Source organism: Chiloscyllium plagiosum, unplaced genomic scaffold (assembly GCF_037043375.1).
Source record: "Chiloscyllium plagiosum isolate Xiang-an unplaced genomic scaffold, Cpla_swu_hap1 HiC_scaffold_31, whole genome shotgun sequence".
In the NCBI taxonomy this organism is placed as follows: domain Eukaryota; kingdom Metazoa; phylum Chordata; class Chondrichthyes; order Orectolobiformes; family Hemiscylliidae; genus Chiloscyllium; species Chiloscyllium plagiosum.
Window position 1 is genome coordinate 32,517,232 of NW_028270169.1, and position 20,142 is coordinate 32,537,373.

The 20,142-nt window shown below is 42.3% G+C and overlaps 1 protein-coding gene across 2 annotated transcripts in view; it reads right to left on the bottom strand.

Moving 5' to 3' along the window:
- The window catches only part of LOC122564076 (cytosolic arginine sensor for mTORC1 subunit 2), a 165,719-nt gene that overhangs the window by 16,111 nt on the left and 129,466 nt on the right, over positions 1 to 20,142 (bottom strand). For both annotated transcript variants that reach the window (XR_015752352.1, XM_043718578.2), the window contains exons 3-8: positions 17,939 to 18,132; positions 15,698 to 15,830; positions 14,762 to 14,885; positions 10,836 to 10,946; positions 9,643 to 9,725; positions 1,849 to 1,943 (exon numbers count right to left, since the gene is read on the bottom strand). Coding sequence is in view for 1 of the 2 variants with exons in the window: in XM_043718578.2 (XP_043574513.1) it covers positions 1,849 to 1,943; positions 9,643 to 9,725; positions 10,836 to 10,946; positions 14,762 to 14,885; positions 15,698 to 15,830; positions 17,939 to 18,132 (740 nt within the window). In the remaining variant the exon portion in view is untranslated. The remainder of the gene's footprint in view (positions 1 to 1,848; positions 1,944 to 9,642; positions 9,726 to 10,835; positions 10,947 to 14,761; positions 14,886 to 15,697; positions 15,831 to 17,938; positions 18,133 to 20,142) is intronic.

The window sequence follows — 20,142 nt, forward strand, 5'->3', positions numbered from 1 at the left end:
TTAGTTTAATTCTCAAACTGGACGAGGTCTTTGGAGAATATTCACAAAACTAAATAAAAATTCCCTATTTGCACAATAAACTGTGCTGCCCTTATTCTGTTGACTAGTTGGATCTACTTCTCTACCTTTGAGAAACAACTTCACACTTCTTCACTGCGTTGAATTAGCTGGTCTCAGGCAGGGTGGTGATAGGAAGCTCCTCACTCCAATTAATGCCCCAGGGTGCGGGAGGGCAGGCCCAACAGGTTACCTACTCCTGATAACAGAGTCTGCCACAGTGAGGTCTCCATGGCTGGAATTTCGCACCTTCACCAACTATGAATTTAATGAAGGATGGAGTCAAACAATCAGATAGGGGAGAATGGCAGCCTTTCTGTTGTGGCCCCAGTCAAGTCCATAGCCAGCCTTCCACCAACTAAGTGGGCAACCGCTCAAAGGCCTGATCGAGAAACCCGGCTTCAGAAATGGGGCTCCGGTTGGGTCTGCTGTGAGTTACTCTTACTCCCTCCACCGACACTGCTGCTAACTGCTGCCTATTTCCACAATTCTCCAGCAACTCCCACCCTGTAAACCCCTCCCAGCGGTACCCAGCCTGTGGGCTGGGTCTGTCCATGATCATGGATCTTGGGCCAGGACATTACTGGCAGCATCCACCACGTGCCCAGTAATGCTACCAAGAAATCAGAGGCCAGTTGCTCTCGGAATCCAGGGGAAGACCCGACGTTGCCCAGTTGAGTACCGATGGGTACTTAACTTGGTGGGCCCTCACCAAAAAGGAGGACACAGGACTCCAATTGACTCTGCAGGCAATACCCGGTTGTTTACCTGAAATTCCGCCCTCTGCTGGTGCGAGTCATTACAGGCAGGATCTGGCCTGATTGTGGTGCCCTTACATTTGTTTAAACTGCATGAGGCACAGGCAGCTATTGAGGTGTTAATGACTGCCAGCTCCAAGTAACTGGTCTCTGCACAAGTCCATGCTGTCAGAAGGGGAGAACATTGTGGGAAAAAAGATATGTACATTCTGAATGTGGTGAGATTGTTCATCCTTCCTCATAGAAATAGTAAAGTTACTTGTACGAATATCCTGTTGTCAGACTGACAGCACAGAGACTTCATTCATTGGGACAGGTTTTCTTCTGAAATCTGATATTACTGCAGAAAGAGACTGTTACAGAAATATCGACAAAAATGTTGAAATCTAGGGCCAAGAGTGAGGGCATAGTATTCTTCAAACAAATATTGAGCTTACTTCCACAAGTGGAAAATAAACAGCACATTGCTGAGCAGTGCCAACAGAGTAAACAAAGCTTTAATGGGGAAAATTTGCAGGGATATTGTTTGCAAACCTGTCCCATGGATCAGAAAAGATAAATGTCAGAAAATAACAATTCCTCAGACTATCTGCAGGGGACACAGTTCAACAGTTCTGCACTTAAAAGGGAGGCAAAAAGGCAAACACAGCAAAAAATTAATTGTGCAAGCTTAGTTCCTTCAGCTTTACGCTTTGCCAAACTAAAACAATTAGCAATAATCAATCTGCTGATAAATCACTCTCGATACTAAGGGGCAGTGAAGCAGAGAGTGGGCATGCAAACAGAAAGAAAAACAACATTTTACTCTAACAAACTGGCCATGGTTCAGCAGATTAACCTTGTCAGTAACATCAGCTTCACACAGTTCACATTCAACAAACAAGCTCTTCAGAATTTTGCCAGATCCATGCTGGGTTAAAGCAGAATAAATAGTTATAATAAGCAACAGTGATGCAAAGTGACAGGTCTAGTTTTCGTCCAGAAAATAACACTGCAGTGTGCTCTTTTGTAACCAGACTTTTTTGAAACTTACCAAGGCGTGATCAAACTTAAATGTACTGATGTAGTATGCTGGGATATCAGCGGCAGCCAGGGGCTCTGCAATCTGGGCAACGATTCCACATTCATCTGGTGGAAGAGACGCAGTTTAACACTTAGCACTGAATAACACACTACAGTAAACAAAGCACTTAGCGGTAATTCCTTCAAGTAACTATTGGCTGTCTTTTTCCTTTAGGGCCAAGCAAAAATAATTGTACAGAGACAGCATCCTTTCTGAGGATTTCCTCTGAGACTCTTTCACACAACAAAAGCTCTCAGTTTCAATAGGGCAGCACAGTAGACTGTATGTTTTGTTCTATTTTCTGCTTGGCTATCACTGCTTTCCCCCATCTCTGCTGCAACTGTTGACTTTTCTGAGGTGCAATACTCAGTCTCTTCCATTCCTTAAACACACAATAAACAGAACTTGCTGGAGAAACCCAGCAGACCTGTGGAGAGGGAGCAGAGTTGATGTTTCGAGTCTAGTGACCGTAACCTCTGCTTTCTCTCCACAAGCCTGACGGGTTCCTCCAGCGATTCCTGCTAATTATGTGTTTAAGGAATGGAGGAGAGTGAGTACTGCTGGTGAAACTCAGCATGTCTGTGGAGAGAAAACAGAATTTATGGTCACTGGACTTGAAACATTAATTCTGCTTTCTCTCTACAGACATGCTGAGTTTTGCCAGCAGTACTCACTCTCCTCCATTCCATAAACACAGCCACAAATGGAGGGACACCAAAATCAGACAAGGAACTACCGATACTGGGGATCTGAAACACCAAAACAGAAATTGCTGGTGAAACTCAGCATGTCTGTGGTGAGAAAACAGAGTTTACAGTCACTGGAGTTGAAAATTTAAGTCTGTTTTCTCTCCACAGACATGCTGAGTTTTGTCAGCAATTTCTGGTTTGGTGTTTCAGATCTACAGCATCAGCAGTTCCTTGTCTGATTTTGGTGTCCCTCCATTCACGGCTGAGTTAAGTATACTCTCTGTGTAAGACTAACTGTAAGTGCCAGTAGCTTCAACACTGTCCAGCTGACATCCACCCAGACGCAGCAAGGGGAGCAGCAACACCAGCTGATTAATCAAAGTCCTGGATCCAATCCTCCTTCTGAATATCTAACAATCTTGTGATTTAGCCTAATGACTGGTTGATTTGATTTGATTTATTACCGTCTCGTGTACTGAGGTACAGTGAAAAGTGTTGTCTTATGTGTTCTCCAGGCAGATTGGACTATACAAGTGCATAGGGTAACAGAACAGAGTGCAGGATACAGTGTTACAGCTGCTGAGGACGTGCAGAGAGAGATCAACATTAACATTAAAGAGATCCATTCAAAACATTAACATTAAAGAGATCCATTCAAAAGTCTGTTAACAGCAAGGATGAAGCTGTTCTTGAATTTGTTCAAACGTGTATACAAATGTTTATATCTTCTACCCGACAGACAACGGTTGAAGAGAGTATAAGCAGGGTGGGAGGGGTGTTTGATTATTTTGGATACGTTCATGAGGCAGTGGGAAGGATAGATTGAGCCAATGGATGGAAAGCTGTTTTTCAGAGGGGCAATAAACCAGGCTGGGCTGCGATCAGTTCGGTTTGATACAGAGATGAAAATGAATTTGAGAGCCCTTTTGTTTATATGTAAACAGATGACACTTCAGGCTAAAGTGGTCATGTTTTAGAAGTGACCTTTATAAAGAGAGGGGAGGGGTCGGTTCTTTAACTAGCTCAGCTGAGCTTTTTTTCAGTTCACTCCAGAACTGGGAAGTTCAAGAGGGAGCTGCGTGAAAACTCTCTCTCTTTTCGGCCTTTCAACTTCAACCTATAAGCATGTGTTCCATTTATACTGGTTTTTAAAGGGAGTTTGCTTATCAAGAGTATTGTGTATATTCGGGACAGCATAATTAAGTCTAGCTGGATAGGTTGAGTTCTGTAGGGGTTCTTTATTCTGTGATTTGTGTTTCATTGTGTCATTTTGTGAATAAACTTTTTGCCTGTTTTAAAACTAATAGTCAACCGAGCTATAATACTCTGGGTAATTTTCACTGTACACTTACCAAAACAAATTGCAAAGTTAGGTCTAGGGCTGTCTGCTTAAGAATGTTTTGAGGGGTCTGGCCTAGTACATAACATTATACACAACTGAACTTTTTTTTTCATCACCAAACTACAGTGGTTCTTTTTAATCTCTTAACCACCACCAGTAAATCACCCATTTCTCCAAATGAACTGTTTACAATGTAAAACCTGTTAAGAGCAATGAAAACCATCAAAGGTGAGAGAGAAATAGGACAGTGGGAAGAAGCTAAATCAAAATGGATGAACTCAGATCTTAAATGGAAAAGGTCAATGGGCATCAATTGCTCTCAACTGACTCTGGAGATGCTCTGTTTGAGCCTTCAAGGGACGCCCATTTCTAACTCTGAAAAGTGGGACTCTCATCCCTGTATTTATTCCCAAACTGACAATCAGCCTCCACCTGCCTTCATAGAGTCATAGAGATGTACAGCATGGAAATAGACCCTTCGGTCCAACCTGTCCATGCCAACTGAATACCCCAACCCAATCTCGTCCCACCTGCCAGCACCCGGCCCATATCCCTCCAAACCCTTCCTATTCATATACACATCCAAATGCCTCTTAAATGTTATAATTGTACTAGCCTCCACCACAACCTCTAGCAGCTCATTGCATATACGTACCACCCTCTGCATGAAAACGTTGCCCCTTAGGTCTCTTTTGTATCTTTCCCCTCTCACCCTAAACCTATGCCCTTTAGTTCTGGACTCCCCCTCCCCAGGGAAAAGACTTTGTTTATTTATCTTATCCATGCCCTTCATGATTTTATAAACCTCTATAAGGTCATCCCTCAGCCTTTGACACTCCAGGGAAAACAGCTCCAGCCTATTCAGCCTCTCCCTTTAGCTAAAATCCTCCAACCCTGGCAACATCCTTGTTAGTCTTTTCTGAACCCATTCAAGTTTCACAACATCCTTCCAATAGGAAGGAGACCAGAATTGCACGCAATATTCCAAAAGTGGTCTAACCAATGTCCTGTACAACCGCAACATGACCTCCCAACTCCTGTACTCAATACTCTGACCAATAAAAGAAAGCATACCAAACACCTTCTTCACTATCCTATCTACCTGCGACTCCACTTTCAAGGAGCTATGACCCTGCACTCCAAGGTTTCTTTGTTCAGCAACACTTCCTAGGACCTTACCATTAAGTGTATAAGTCCTGCTACGATTTGCTTTCCCAAAATGCAGCACCTCGCATTTATCTAAATTAAACTCCATCTGCCATTACACAGCCCACTGGCCTATCTGATCAAGATCCCTTCGAGATATAAAAAAGATAAAAAAAGCTCAGTTTTAAGGGTTCCTGTGGTAGTGTCTCTACCTCTAGGCCAGAGGACCTGAGATCACGTTCCACCTACTCCAGACGTACCTGAACAGATTGGTTAAAAAATGTGTTTTGTATTCAGACCACCGTCTGAGACAGATTAACACTCCCTCAAGTCAGTTGCAATGGCAAACTTAAACCTTGTAACACTGAACGTCTGCACTATGTTATGATAATTTGTGTTACTGAATAAGAACTGTGTCTAGGTTTTATCCACAAATGGTTAGCTCAGTTGGCTGGATGGTTGGTTTGTAATGCACGGTGATACAGTGTGGGTTCAATTCCCACACCAGCTGAGGTTACCATGTAGGACTCCCCTTCTCATCCTTCCCCCTCATCCTGAGGTGAGATGACCATCAGGTTAAACCAGTTGTCTCCCTGTAACGTGGAGAAAGCGACCCTATGAGGGCCCTCCTGGTCCAGTTGTAATGTTTCTACCTCTGAGCCAGGAGGCTCAGGTTAAAGTCTCACCTACTCCAGTGTTGTAGAATAATATCTTTGAACTAGTTGATTAGAGAATATTTGAGTTTTTGAGGGCTCATGCGGTGTCCCTACCTCTAGGTCAAGCGGTCTGGGTTCAAGTCCCACCTGCTCCAGATGTGTGTCATAGCATGTCTGAACAGGTTGATTAAAAAATATCTGAGAGCTGAGCTCTGACTGTGCTTCTAAATTGTTATTTGTTTTAATTGCAAACTGGGTAAACTGGTGATAGCTCGAACCTGAATTCTTAGCAGTCCAGTACAATTGTAGACTAAGGGCAGTGGTTCATGAATTCCCAGATCAAGTGGTTGTTCTGCAGAGCTGTGCTGTCCAAAGACCACATTTACATTGACTGTGGGATGCTGCACCCCATCTTTACTTTGTTAAAAAAACCTTTCATTGTTATTTTGGTTGCCCTTCAGCCTGACCTTTGGGTACCCAGTGAGGAGTGAACAGATCAGAGGGCCTGCTTGTGGGTCTGCCCTGGCAGTGTGTGAGAGAAGTGACTGTAATTCCCGACCCTCGTCTGAGGCTATGTCATTGGAGACAGATCATGCAGTGTCCACCTGTACCCTCAAAGCTTCCAGAGGGACTTGGGCACAGCAGCAAATGGGATGTGTTATTTGCTCCACTACTCCACTTGGATTCAGCTTCCACTTCTCTTCCAGTTTTCTTACCCTTTCATGATTTTTGTTATTGTCACATTTAATGACTGCAATTCAATGACTCCAAAATGGTGGTGGGTGTTCAAAATAAAACCAAAAGGACCTCTGTTATTCCCCTTTCTGGACAGGGAAAGAATCCAGAAGGGAAAGTTTAAAACGGAAATTTGCACAATCTTATTGATTTACAATAAAACATTTGTAAATCTGAGCCATTTTTGACTAACTTAACTTATGGATACTGATGTACAAAACAATACAAGCCAAGTATCTGCAAATCAGCAAAAGATTTAAAAACACAAACATTAGCAGTACAGCTTTAAATTTATTTTTCATTTAAAAAAAAACCTTCTTGGCCCCCTGAAAGGAAAGTGATTTTAAGAGCTTGGTTAAGTCATTTCTTAATAAATGAGAGATTAAGGACTAATCCAATAATCCATTTCACACAGTTTCATGAATAATATGGCAATTGGCAAATGATATATTTAAGAGGAGTCCATTGCTTTATTTTCACAGTTGAGAATGGTGATTTCACTGGCCACCAAAGATCTGTTCTCTTTCCCTTAGCATGAAAAGTGTTCCGTTTTCAGGTGCTGTGGAAGATTTTAAGGATGGCTCCCCTCATGGTATAAACAATAGCAGAGGTCCACATGCAGATTTACTCTGGGCAAATCACTTTACACAGAACATCAGCAGTGCATAGTCATCAATGACTCATTCTTGTTCAGTAAGATGACAGGCATAAATATGATTGAATCTACTCGTTCTACTTCACCCGGTTCAAAAATCATAAGATCAGCAGTATGAATCACCTTAATGACATCCCTGTTGAAATGCATACATTATACAAGTACATAATCAGTAATTAATGCCTGATGCTTTGCAAGTAAAATTACCTAAAATAAAAATGGATGCGACATCTTAAAAATGCAACTATCATATTGCATTATTTCCATAATTGGGCAACACTCCTCTGAAAATGTTCTACAATGTCCAAATGTATTCAAGTTAAAAATATTTAAAATCTCAGAGTCATAGAGGCTTATAGCTTGGAAACAGGTGCTTCGGCCCAATTCATCCATGCCGCCCAGTTTTCACAATTAATCTAGCCCCATTTGCCTGCGTTTGATCCATATCCCTCCATACCTATTCTGTCCAAATGTTTCTTAAATGACAAAATTTACTCGCCTCCACAACTATCTCTGGCAGCCGAATCCATGGGATCTTCGCTACCTTTTCGATTTTCCTCCTATTATCAGTGATATTCATGGGGTCTGGGAATGGGGGAAGATGAGGAAGATGCAGCCAGCTATAATTCCACATATTTCTGAAAGTAAACGTAAGGTGCCAACCTTCATAGGAAAGCCTGTGACACTCTCCAAAATGTGTAGACTTGAGCGTATTTTTAAAAGGATTTTTTTTGGTGTATGGAGTGTGAGGGTAGGGTGGTGGGAAAGATGGTGGCCTGTTTATTGAAGATTAGCTATCTGTGTGTGTGAAAGGGTGTGGACACTGAAAGTCTACTGAGGAGACTACACACCTCATTCTTGGTAAATGGAAGAGGATAAACGACACAAAGGAAAAGGTCTATCCTGATTAAGGCTGCAGAAAAGCATCAATGTTCTATATGCGAAATGCTGCCTCCAGTTCCAAATTTAGTATTCATTCTATCACAGGCAAAAAGACAAAAAAGTTCCAATCAAATTTTCAATTATCTGAGAAAACTGGAAACTCCTCCCATGAAAGGAGACACCGTCTTGAACAACAGGGATTAAAAACTATAACACTATTGTTCAGAGCACAGGGTGCTAGTGAATGACTTGATAACTTTTAGCCCAACTATCTGCACCAAAGTAATTTCAATTTGCGTAAGAGATCACTATCGAAGAGTAGAGTCCTTAAAAATTGGTCAGTGTTCATACAGTTTGTATGAGCTCAGCAAAACTGTGAAGCAGGAATTGTGTGATGCTATTGAATTACATATTCTTCAACAGGAACTGTCACTCAACTGTTATAAGCTTCTACATATTTGCTCCATATATAAAACTAAAACCTCACTCTGCTCAGATTGAGAAATGACAATGCCTGAAGCAGGATACACTTTACATCAGAGAATGAATAAATGGTACACTCTTCGCTAACCTAGCCAGGCAGCTCTTTTAAAGTACAAATTGATATTGCCACTTCTTTTGTGTAACTCAAGATCGGTACATTAGTTGGAACTATTACAGATTCAGAGCTTGACTGTTTAGAATTACAAACATGGATCAGGATTCCCCTGGCTCCCTTAAACATTTTCCTTTAACAATGCACCAATTTTCCAGCTCCCATTACTATCAGCTGTTGCCCAGCTCATCTTGCTTAACTCTACAGTCTGCTTTGTCTGCAACCCAATGGTGAGTGCGGCAGCATCAGTGCTGGGAGTTACGCATGAAATCCATAGGGGCAGAATGCAAAAGAAAGAAAAATTGGATCTTATTCCACTTGTGTGCATTCCAATAAGAAGAAATAAAGGCAGATACACTTAAATTTTAAAAAAGTGCAGAGTGGTTCACCAATTGTCTTTTAAGTGTTTATATCTCGTTTCTCATTTTCTCATGTTTATCTTGCTGGACTCACTGCATTGTCGTAAAAATGGAAAAACGACATCTCTTTCAATAGTGCTTTCAAACTTCTTCCTAAATCTGTGCTGTTGGCATGGGTGAGGAATTGATCCGACTAGATCCAGACTCAATGATGGACCGCTCCTTCAGGTTAAGTGAGTCAGGTATACACTATCTCAATACAAAGTGAGTCTGATCTCAGTGCAGCTTCCATCCATTATTGGGCGTATTGCAAATGCCTGTGGGCACTTTGTCCTCTCTCCAAACAGTCTGGGAGATGGACAGATTTTATATCGTTGTTGGAAAAAGTGGAAGTAGAAAGCATTAAGAACAAAGGAAGCCTTCACACTTCCACTTCAGGGAAGACCTAATGCAAATCAGGAACTAGCACAAGTGGAACTTTCAACCTTGGTAGTTGACAAAATGCAGGTCAGTTGCACGTTATACATACTGCCTGACTTCTCCATTCTCATTTGCTTTAATGGAATGTAAAATGGGGTGTGGTGTATAGCAAATATACAACGTGTTAGTCACTGTAACTTGATCGACTTTACTGACCGCCACCATTAAGACAAAGCTACAGTAATGTTAAGAGATTTGTGAGGCAAGTCTAAATTTGTCACATACCAAATCCTAGAGGCTGCCCACCTATCCGAACCATCTTCCAGAGTTCCCCAGATGCACTCGTAAACAATAGATTGTTTGGAAACCTAGTATGATACAGAGGAATAAATCAACTTTAATTCGCAGAATCTGATTATTAAGTCTATGATTCTGCTCTTAAATAAAATTAATTCAAATTAAAAACATAAATGGATTTTGCAGTTATATCCCTCGATTCTGATATCATTGTACAACGTACTTTTAAAAAAAAAGTTTTCGGTCCTCGGCTGAGTGTGTCCCTCACATTGTTGTTGACTGAAGCATGGCTACAGCTTCCATGGCATTGAGAACATGAAAGCTCTTAGTGCCAATGGCAGTCAAAAGCTTGAGGTGGTGCTTTACCAAACTGCCAATTTGCCAAGAAATGCACTCAACTGATTTCACACAGTGGTTGAAATCAATCCTGCAGGTACCTTTTCTCGAAACAAACAATATCCCCCTTTAGGGCTTGAGTTTACATTCTGGATTTTGCAAGTGAAAATCAGCTCCTAAAATACCTGAGGCTAGGAAGGGCATAAGTTGCATTTACAGCTAGGTTCTGCAATATGGACTGGACTCCATTCTGCCAGGATTCTGCAAACTCCAAAATGTGTGCTCAACCTCCAAGGGGGGTTGTCTCCTTAGCAGAGATTTAAATTCTGTTTTTTTTTAGATTGGATTAGATTCCCTACAGTGTGGAAACAGGCCCTTCGGCCCAACCAGTCCACAGCGAGCCTCCGAAGAGTAACCCACCCAGACCCATTTCCCTCTGACTAATGCCCCTAACACAACAGGCAATTTAGCATGGCCAATTCACCTGACCTGCACATCTTTGGACTGTGGGAAACCCACCCAGACACAGGGAGAATGTGCAAACTCCACACAGACAGTCACCCGAGGCTGGAATCGAAACTGAGACTCTGGTGCTGTGAGGCAGCAGTGCTAACCACTGAGCCACCTTGCCGCCCCCAGGGGAGGGGGATGGTGCAGGGGAGAAATAGCATCTGCCCCTCCCACATTATGGAGTGCATTGTGGGGAATTCGGGCACTTCCAAATAGGTCTTCCCTTTGCCCTAGAAAAGCTTTAGCTGAGCCCATACCAGTTGAGATTTAGCATGTGCCCATGGTGAAGAGCAACAATTTATATCTCCAGCAGCTTAACAAAGACCGTCTTATACCTTTGTTGTGTCTGCACATCCATCACTAAGGAGATGTAGCCCTCAATGAGAGAGAAGGAGAAGAAACGAATGTGACCATTTTCATCATTGCCCATTGCGGAATCTTTCATGCTAGAAACACAATGAATGTATAATGAGATTAAACTGCATCAACAATCTGTGCCCTTTCAATGGGCTTTAACATGCGTCAATGATAATACATCTTTCCATAATCAAGCATTTTCATTTATTAAGAATTCACATTAAGAAACAACTTTCATATGTAGTTTGCAGAAAAGTATTTGCTATATGGTTATGTACAATGTACATAGAACAAAGAACAATACAGCGCAGAACAGGCGCTCCGGCCCTTGATGTTGCACCGACCTGTGAACTAATCTAAGCCTACAATATCCCATCATCACCCATATGCTTATCCAAGGGCTGTTTAAATGCTCCTAATATGGCTGAGGTCACTAAATTGGCAAGCAGGGTATTCCATGCTTGTACCACTCTCTGAGTAAAAAGCCTGCCTCTGACATTTGACTTAAATCTATCACCCCTCAATTTGCAGCTATGCCTCCTCGTACAAGCAGACTTCATCATCCTTGGAACAGACTCTCACTGTCCACCCTATCTAATCCTCTATCATCTTATAAGTCTCTATTAAATCCCCACTTAGCCTTCTTTTCTCCAATGAGAACAGATCCAAGTCCGTCAGCCTTTCCTCATAAGACCTTCGCTTCAGACTAGGCAACACCCTGGTAAATCTCCTCTGCACCTTTTCCAATGCTTCCACATCCTTCCTGTAATGGGGCGACCAGAACTGCACACAATACTCCAAGTGCGGCCACACTAGCATTTTGTACAGCTGCAGCATGACATCAAGGCTCCAGAACTCAATCCCTCTCCCAATAAAACTTAACACACCGAATGCCTTCTTAACAGCACTATCAACTTGGGTGGCAACTATCAGGGATCTATGTAAATGGACACCAAGATCCCTCTGACATCCACACTACCAAGAATCGTTCCATTGACCCAGTATTCTGCCTTCCTGTTATTCTTCCCAAAGTGTATCACCTCACATATATCTGGATGGAACTCCATTTGCCACTTTTCAGCCCAATTCTGCAGTTTATCCAAGTCTCCCTGCAGCTTGCAACATTCTTCCACACTGTCCACGACTCTCCTGACTTTAGTGTCATCTGCAAATTTACTAACCCATCCACCTATGCCTGCATCTAAGTCGTTTATAAAAATGACAAACACCAATGGTCCCAAAACAGATGTTTGTGGCACACTACTAGTAATTGGACTCCAGGCTGAATATTTTCCATCAACCACCACTTGCTGCTTTCTTACAGAAAGTTAGTTTCTAATCCAAACTGCTATATCACCTTCAATCCCATGCCTCCGCATCTTCTCCAATAGTCTACCACGTGGAACAATATCAAAGGCTTTACCACGTCAACTGCCCTACCCTCATCTACATGCTTGGTCGCCTTCTCAAAAAGCTCAATGAGATTTGTGAGACACGACCCGCCCTTGACAAATCCATGTTGACTATTTCCAATCAAATTGTTGCTTGCTAGATGACTGTAAATCCTATTTCTTATAATCCTTTCCAAAACGTTTCCGACAACAGATGTAAGGCTCACTGGTCTATAATTATTTGGGTCATCTCTACTGCCCTTCATGAACAAGGGCACATTTGCAATCCTCCAGTCCACTCGTACTAAACCTGTAGACAATGACGACTCAAAGATCAAGGCCAAAGGCTCCGCCATCTCCTCCCGAGCTTCCCAGAGAATTCTCGGATATATCCCATCTGGCCCAGGGGACTTATCTACTTTCACATCTTCTAGAATTGATAACACCTCCTTCTTACTAACCTCAATCCTTTCAAGTCTAACAGCCTTTCAAGTCTTCTCTACAATATTCTCCTTTTCCCAAATGAAAACAGATGAGAAATATTTGTTTAGCACCTCTCCGATCGCCACACGGTCCACACACAACTTGCTACTTCTGCCTTTGACAGGCCCCATTCCTACCTGGTCATCCTTTATTTCCTCACATGTCTATAGAAAGCTTTAAGGTTATCCTTTATTTTTTCTGCTAAAGACTGCTCATGTCCTCTCCTTGCTCTTTTTAACTCTCTCTTTAAATCCTTCCTAGTTACTCTATATCTCTCCATCGCCTCATCTGAACCATCTCGTCTCAACTTCACATAAGCTTCCTTCTTCCGCTTAACAATACAATTTCTGTAGTTAGGTTCCCTTACCTTATCACTTCTTCCCTACCTGTCAAGGACATACCTATCAAGGACACACAATATCTGTTCCTTAAACCAGCTCCACATTTTTATTGTACCTATCCCCTGCATTTTGCTGCTCCATTCTATGCATCCTAAGTCTTGCCTAATTGCATTATAATTGTCCTTCCCCTATCTATAACTCTTGCCCTGTGGCATGTTCCTATCCCTTTCCATCGCTAAATTAAACATAACCAAATTATGGTCACTCTCTCCAAAGTGCTTACCTACCACTAAATCAAACACCTGGCCTGGTTCATTACCAAGTACCAGATCCAGTGTGGCCTCCCCTCTTGTCGGCTCTTTGACATACTGTGTCAGGAAACTCCTTCTGCATACATTGGACAAAACCTTTTCCATCCAACGTACTGGAATTATAGCATTACCAGTCAATGTTGGGGAAGTTAAAGTCTCCCATAATGACCACCCTGTTCATTTCACTCCTGCCCAGAATTGATTTGCCAATCCTCTCCTCCACATCCCTGGAACTTTGCAGAGGCCTATAAAAAACCCCAGCAGTGTGACCTCTCCTCTCCTGTTTCTAACCTCAGCCCACACTACGTCAGTAGACGAGTTCTCATCAAAAGTTCTTTCAGCCACCATTATACTATCCTTGACTAACAATGCCACACCTCCCACATTTTTACCACCTTTCCTGATCTTATTGAAAGATCTAAACTCTGGAACCTGCAACATCCATTCCTGACCCTGCTCTATCCATGTCTCAGAAATGGCCACAACATCGAAGTCCCAGGTACCTATCCATGCTGCAAGCTCACCTACCTTACTCTAGGTACTCCTGGCGTTGAAGTAGACACACTTCAAACCAGTTTGCTGTCTGCCAGCACATTCCTGTGACCATCAATTCCTGTCCATGTCCTCCCGACTCTCGTCCTCCTGTGCACTGGAACTCCAACACAAGTTCCCATCCCCTTGCTGAGCTAGTTTAAACCCACCTGAACAGCACTAGCAAATTTCCCACCCAGGATATTAGTACCTCTCTGGTTCAAGTGAAGACCGTCCTGGGTTGTAGAGGTCCCATCTTCCACAGAATGAGCCCCAATTATCCATAAACCTGAAACCCTCCCTCCTGCATCATCCCCGCAGCCACGTGTTCAGCTGATATCTCTCCCTGTTCTTTGCTATCACTTGGCACGGGTAACAAACCAAATTAACAACTCTGCTTGATCTAGCTCTTAGCTTTCACCCTAGTTCCCTGAAACCCTGCCTTACATCCTTCTTTCTACCTATGTCGTGGTACCTATGTGGACCATGACTTGGGGCTGGTCACCCTCTCCCTTCAGGAGCCCAAACACACAATCCGAGACATCATGGATCCTGGCACCTGGGAGGCAACACACCGAGTCTCTTTTGTTCCCAACAAACCTTCTATCTGACGCTCTAACTATTGAGTCCCTAACAACTAACACTCTCCTCCTTTATCCCCTTCCCCTCTGTGCAACAGGGACAGACTCTGTGATAGAGACCATGTTTATGAATAGAAACCTTTCAACATTTAATTCGATTTTACCCTCCATATTCTTCACAAGGACTTGTGATTTGACTGTGTCTCCATTGCTGCTGAACCAACTGTAAATTTGAAATAAGTACTTTTGTGATCTTCCTAACTTACCCATTAGAATAAAACATGACATCCATGAGGAGTGTAGCCACAGTCGGTAAGGTGTCAGGGTCCAAGCTGGTGACACAGAACTTGTTGCTGGGACTGGACAGTGGATGAATGACTGGCCTTAGAACTATGTGACAGATAAACAATAATATGCCTTTAAGCCATTGAGTACTGATGATTACTGCAAGCTGTAGTATGGTACCACAGACAAGTGGAAACAGAAATACAGCAAAATCATCACTCTGCTATTCTCATAACTTATAAACAAGAACTATCTAAACACACTGTGATAACTTGCATATCTAAAAAATTATGAAGGCCTCAAAGAAGTTACCTCTCCCTAAACATTGCTACCAGTAACATCACTTTGTATGAGTCCAACAAAGGGCTAGCAATCAAAGTGTGCACGTTGAGGGACTACTGATTCACATACCCTCCCCTCATTCTGCAGGTAAAAGTATCAGTAAGGTACCACCAAGATTCCATCCTGAGAGGTCACAAAGTGCACTGGTATTATCCAGTGTCATTGCTGTCTATTACAGTCCAGTTAATAGATATGCAAGTTATCACAGTGTTTACAGAGAATTCTTGTTTATAATTATGACAGTATTAGAATGATGATTTTTGCTGTATTTCTGTTTATTTAATGCAGTATCCTCTTCTACAATGTGATGGTCAGAAGCATGCAGTGTTCCAAGTCTATTCTGAATGCAGTCACAAAAATAATTTATAAAGTGACAATACTGCCTTATTACTTTGTTTCAATATTGGTCTCACCACTGAATTTGACTTACCCAATGCTCTTGAGTAGAAAGGTGATGACTCTTCCCTTTTCATTTTTATACAGAACTAATACACTAATCATTTCTTTTCTCTCTCATTCAGAGTACTTGCAAAGGTGTGTATACTTCCCCATTCATAAGCTGGGTGTAAACTCACCTAGCTTTGGCTTCACAAATCCATTGGTGATTCCTAAATGGTCAGCAGCAACTGTCTCCCCGTTTACAACCCTGAGGATGGTAAATTCTGCTGAGAGTGTGTGCATAACTAACGGCAGATCTTTTTCCCGTACCTAAAGGATGAAACAAATAGAAAATGATTTCAAACCCCAAATGATGCCCCACGATGTCTGTGGCAGGACAATCAACCTGAAGTTACAGGGTTCACAAATTTAGGAGGAGATAATAAAGGTGAGGTGGAAGTGACAATCCTTGACATTAAGGCAGCATTTAATCGAGTGTGCATGCAAAATTGAGTCAACTAGAATTGGGGAAAGCTCTTTGCTTGCCAGGAGTCATGGCCTAGCACAAAGGAAGATGGTTGTGGTTGTTGGAGGCTATTCACCTCAGTTCCATAGAACATTATTCCTAAACCCGATAACATCAAGTAATTTCAACAATGACTCTCCTGGCATAATTAGGTCAGAAGTGGGAATGTTCTTTGATAATTACAGTGTTCGGTAACATGTGCAAATTTGCAGATTCTGAAGCAGTGTGAGCTGCAGGCAGCAAGATCTGGTTTGGACTTGGGCTGATAAGTGACATGTAGCATTCACACCACACAACTGCCTGACAATGACAAATATCCAAAAAGAGATTATCTCACCACATCCATTAACATTCAGTGGACATTACTACAGTTGAATCCACCACCAACAACATCCTAGCAACAATTGCTATTGAACAGAAATGTAAGTGAACCAAACGTATAAATACTGTGGCTACAACAGTGGGTCTGAAGTTGGGAATTCTGTAACGAATAACTTACCTGCTGACTCTCCAAAGCCCATCCATTACCTACAAGATACAAGTTGGAGTGTAATGGGATTCTCTCCACTTGTCAGAATGGATGCAGCTCCAACAACAGCCACATGGCTTGACATCATCCAGGATAAAAGAGCCCGCTATTTTGACACAACATCCACAAAACATTAATTGAATGTTAATTCCTCCATCACTAATACACAGTAGTATCAGTGTGTATCATCTAATGCAACAACTCATTAAAGTTCCTTTGACAAACAAATTCCAAACCCAAAACATCCACCTACAAAAACAAAGGCAGTAGATAGCTGAGAACATAATCTGTAAGTTCTCTTCCAAGTCCCACACTTGGAATTATACCACTGTTCCTTCACTGTTTCTGGGTCAACATCTTGGAATGCTATCCCCAACAGCACTGTGGGCTTACCTACAATCTAAGTACTGCAACAGTTCAAGAGGGTGGCTCACGAGGAGGTTCTCAAGGGCAACCAGGGATTGGCAACAAGCGATGGCCTTGTCAGTGACACCCACATCCCATGAATGAATAAAATACACTCATTGAGTTCGGAGAATTTGGAAGATTGTTGTATCTGAGATTGAAGTTGATGAGAGGCTATTGCTTTCTATCATACAGTCATTTTCTGTTTTCTGATTCACCAATAATATCGGAGCAACTGCATTTGGAATTATGCATTCAATACATGTTGCATTTTCGCTTTCCTTTGTGTGTGAAGATACAGAGTAACAGTTGTGTTAAGGTTTGCTTCAACTTGGAAATTTCCTATCGGGTTGTCAAATCCAGGCTGGTTGGCTGTAAACGATATGCTCCCTCGGAAATGGTCTGACTGTAGGTCCAATTGGAAAGACTACCTTAAAACGTATGAAACACAAACTATAGGCAGGTGGAAGGAACCGGTGGTGGAACATTTCCGCATGCCCCCTCCCCAATTTTTGCAAACCATTCACACACTCCACAGTGACACGTTTAGCTCAGCGTCTCCCAAATGTGCATTCTGAGCAGCTCATCCAACTGAGAACAGACATTTACTTGTTTCTGATGTAACCTTCCCGCTAACATTAGAACAGGGACAATGTCTATCAGTGCAATCTCAGACTGTGACAGCAAGGCTGCATATCAACATCCTGGATGTCTCATACATAGCTCGTAACAAAAGCCAAGACCAAACCTGTAGTTATTTCACAAACAAAAACAGAAATTGCTGGAAAAGCTCAGCCGGTCTGGCAGCATCTGTAGCGAGAAATCAGAGTTAATGTTTTGGGTCAAGTGACTCTTCCTCAGAGCTGAGGAATTATTTAAAACTTCTCATTTCCACTGTTCAGGCTCAGCACAAACAAAAAGACTCAGAAGACATCAGAAAGGAAGCAAATATTCAATCTCCAAGCAGCCATATCTTACCAAGATGAAGTCTGTTTGATATGTGGAAAGCATGAACACAGAGATGTTATGATCTGCCAATGGTGCTATCACTGACTTGGCGATCTTGGTGACTCCAATGGGTTGTGAGCTGGAGAAACTGCCTCCGCCCGATACAACGTTTAATGCCAGCCATGTCTCGTCTGCCACACTCAGGAGATCTGACCCAGGCAGTTCTAGAAAGCAAGAGGAATAAATCATATCATTCAAACAATAGAACAGAGCAATTTGTCAGCAGTCTTTCCAAAAAGTTGGCAAGGATACAAATAAAGTCAAAAAGTGTGGCATTGGAAGAGCACAGCAGGTCAGGCAGCATCCGAGAGAGCAGGAGACTTGGTGATTCGGATATAGGTCTATGAAGGGCTTACGTCCAAAATGTCAGACTGTCCTGCTCCTCAGATGCTGCCTGACCTGCTGTGCTTTCCCAGCATCACACATTTCGACTTGGACCCCCAGCATCTGCAGTCCTCACTTTCTCTCAAGGGGAGTATCAAACTACTGCGATATGTGTCTTTGAGACCATCTCAATGAAAAGACCATGGGGTAGAATTGCTGTTGTTGGTACCAGGAGTGACCTCAATTATCCAAACGACACAGGTGGGGAGTATTTTGTTCAGATAATCCAATGTTCGGATAACCCAATGTTCGAATAACACAGTTTACCCAAGACCTTGAAATCTCGTTTGGATAACAGATGTTTGGATGATCGAGGTTGCTCTGTATTACTTATAAAAGCATTGACAGTGCCTATGTATCATCCCTGCCTATGTATGGCAACCAGGACAAGTATCTCTTGCACCCACCCAACTATCTGCAGTCCAACATGAGAAAACAATGAAAGAAACATCAATGTTTCAGGCCTCTCCAAAGTCTGTACAAAAATGCTGGTTATGGATCTGTTTCTGTACAGTAAGTTAAAAGGAAACAACAAACTGCCGAGAGTACTCTGGTGTGAATGTTTAACCCAATAGTCAAGATTAATTTAAAATTTGCTAAAACAGTAGAAATCTAAATAATGAACAAGCCTTCTTGTTAATTGGACAGTTAGAATAAATATGGAATATTACTGAAGGCCCAGTGTCGCAGCCATTTCATATTGACATTTCAGTACTCGTGAAACCACGTTAGAGGCTGCTCATTGAGAAACTCTGAGGCGCGTGTCTTCCAGGATCTTCAACAAGGAGGTCAATGCAAGAAATAAAATTGCACTCTGTGTCGTACCCCTCAAAAAATCCTTGAGATTGCTATCATGCCAAGCAGCTACCCCACCATCTGAAATGCACCTTTAACCAGGCTACAAATACCATGGCAGCTCAGCTGGCGCCCTGGGGAGATACACTAGTGCCGTCATCCAAGGCTGCAGAGGATCAATGCTGTCTTCAGGTTACCACCACAACACTGTTGTTTCATTTAAAGAGTGTTAAGAGGAGTTTCTCAAATGGAATGTAGTTGTCAGGGTCCCAGTGCTCACTTGTATAATGGTGTGCTGTTTCTCACAGACTGACAAGTCTTGTTTCTTCCCATTGACAAATTGCCTGGGGCCGCATAGACTCCTACATTAAAACTCCTTAATCCTAACCCAACATTCCTCAAACATCAGACCTTCATGTTACATGCAAAGATGTATTTATTTAAGTAACTGTGACAACTCAACTGCAGTGGTAAAGCTCAAACTACTTAATTCCAAGAATCAAAACTAAAACTATTGTCACTACCTTTGAAAATTTGTCTCATAAACCATTTCCCAAAATCCTTCAGCAGAAATAAGCACCCCACTTCAAACAGCAAAGCATCTGACTCATGGTGGGCAACACTATGGTAGATCAAAATGAAAGAAACTTGAGACACATTCCAGACTTGTGACAATTACCTCCTAGAAAGGCAAGGATGCACATACATCGGAATATCACCATCTACAAGGGTCCTGTATCCCTGACCGGGACTAGTATCCCTGTTCCTTTACTATTATGGATCAAAATCTTCAAACTCCCTCCCTAACAACACTGTGAATGTACCTACATTCCAAGTACTGCAGTGGGTCAAGAAGGCAGCTCCCAACCACCTTTTCCAGGATAATTAGGGATGGGCAATAAATGTTGGCCTAACGAGAGATACCCACATCCTATAAATGAACGTTTAAAAGTCATTTTGTTCCTTCACACAGAAAAACTTCTGCATCACACACA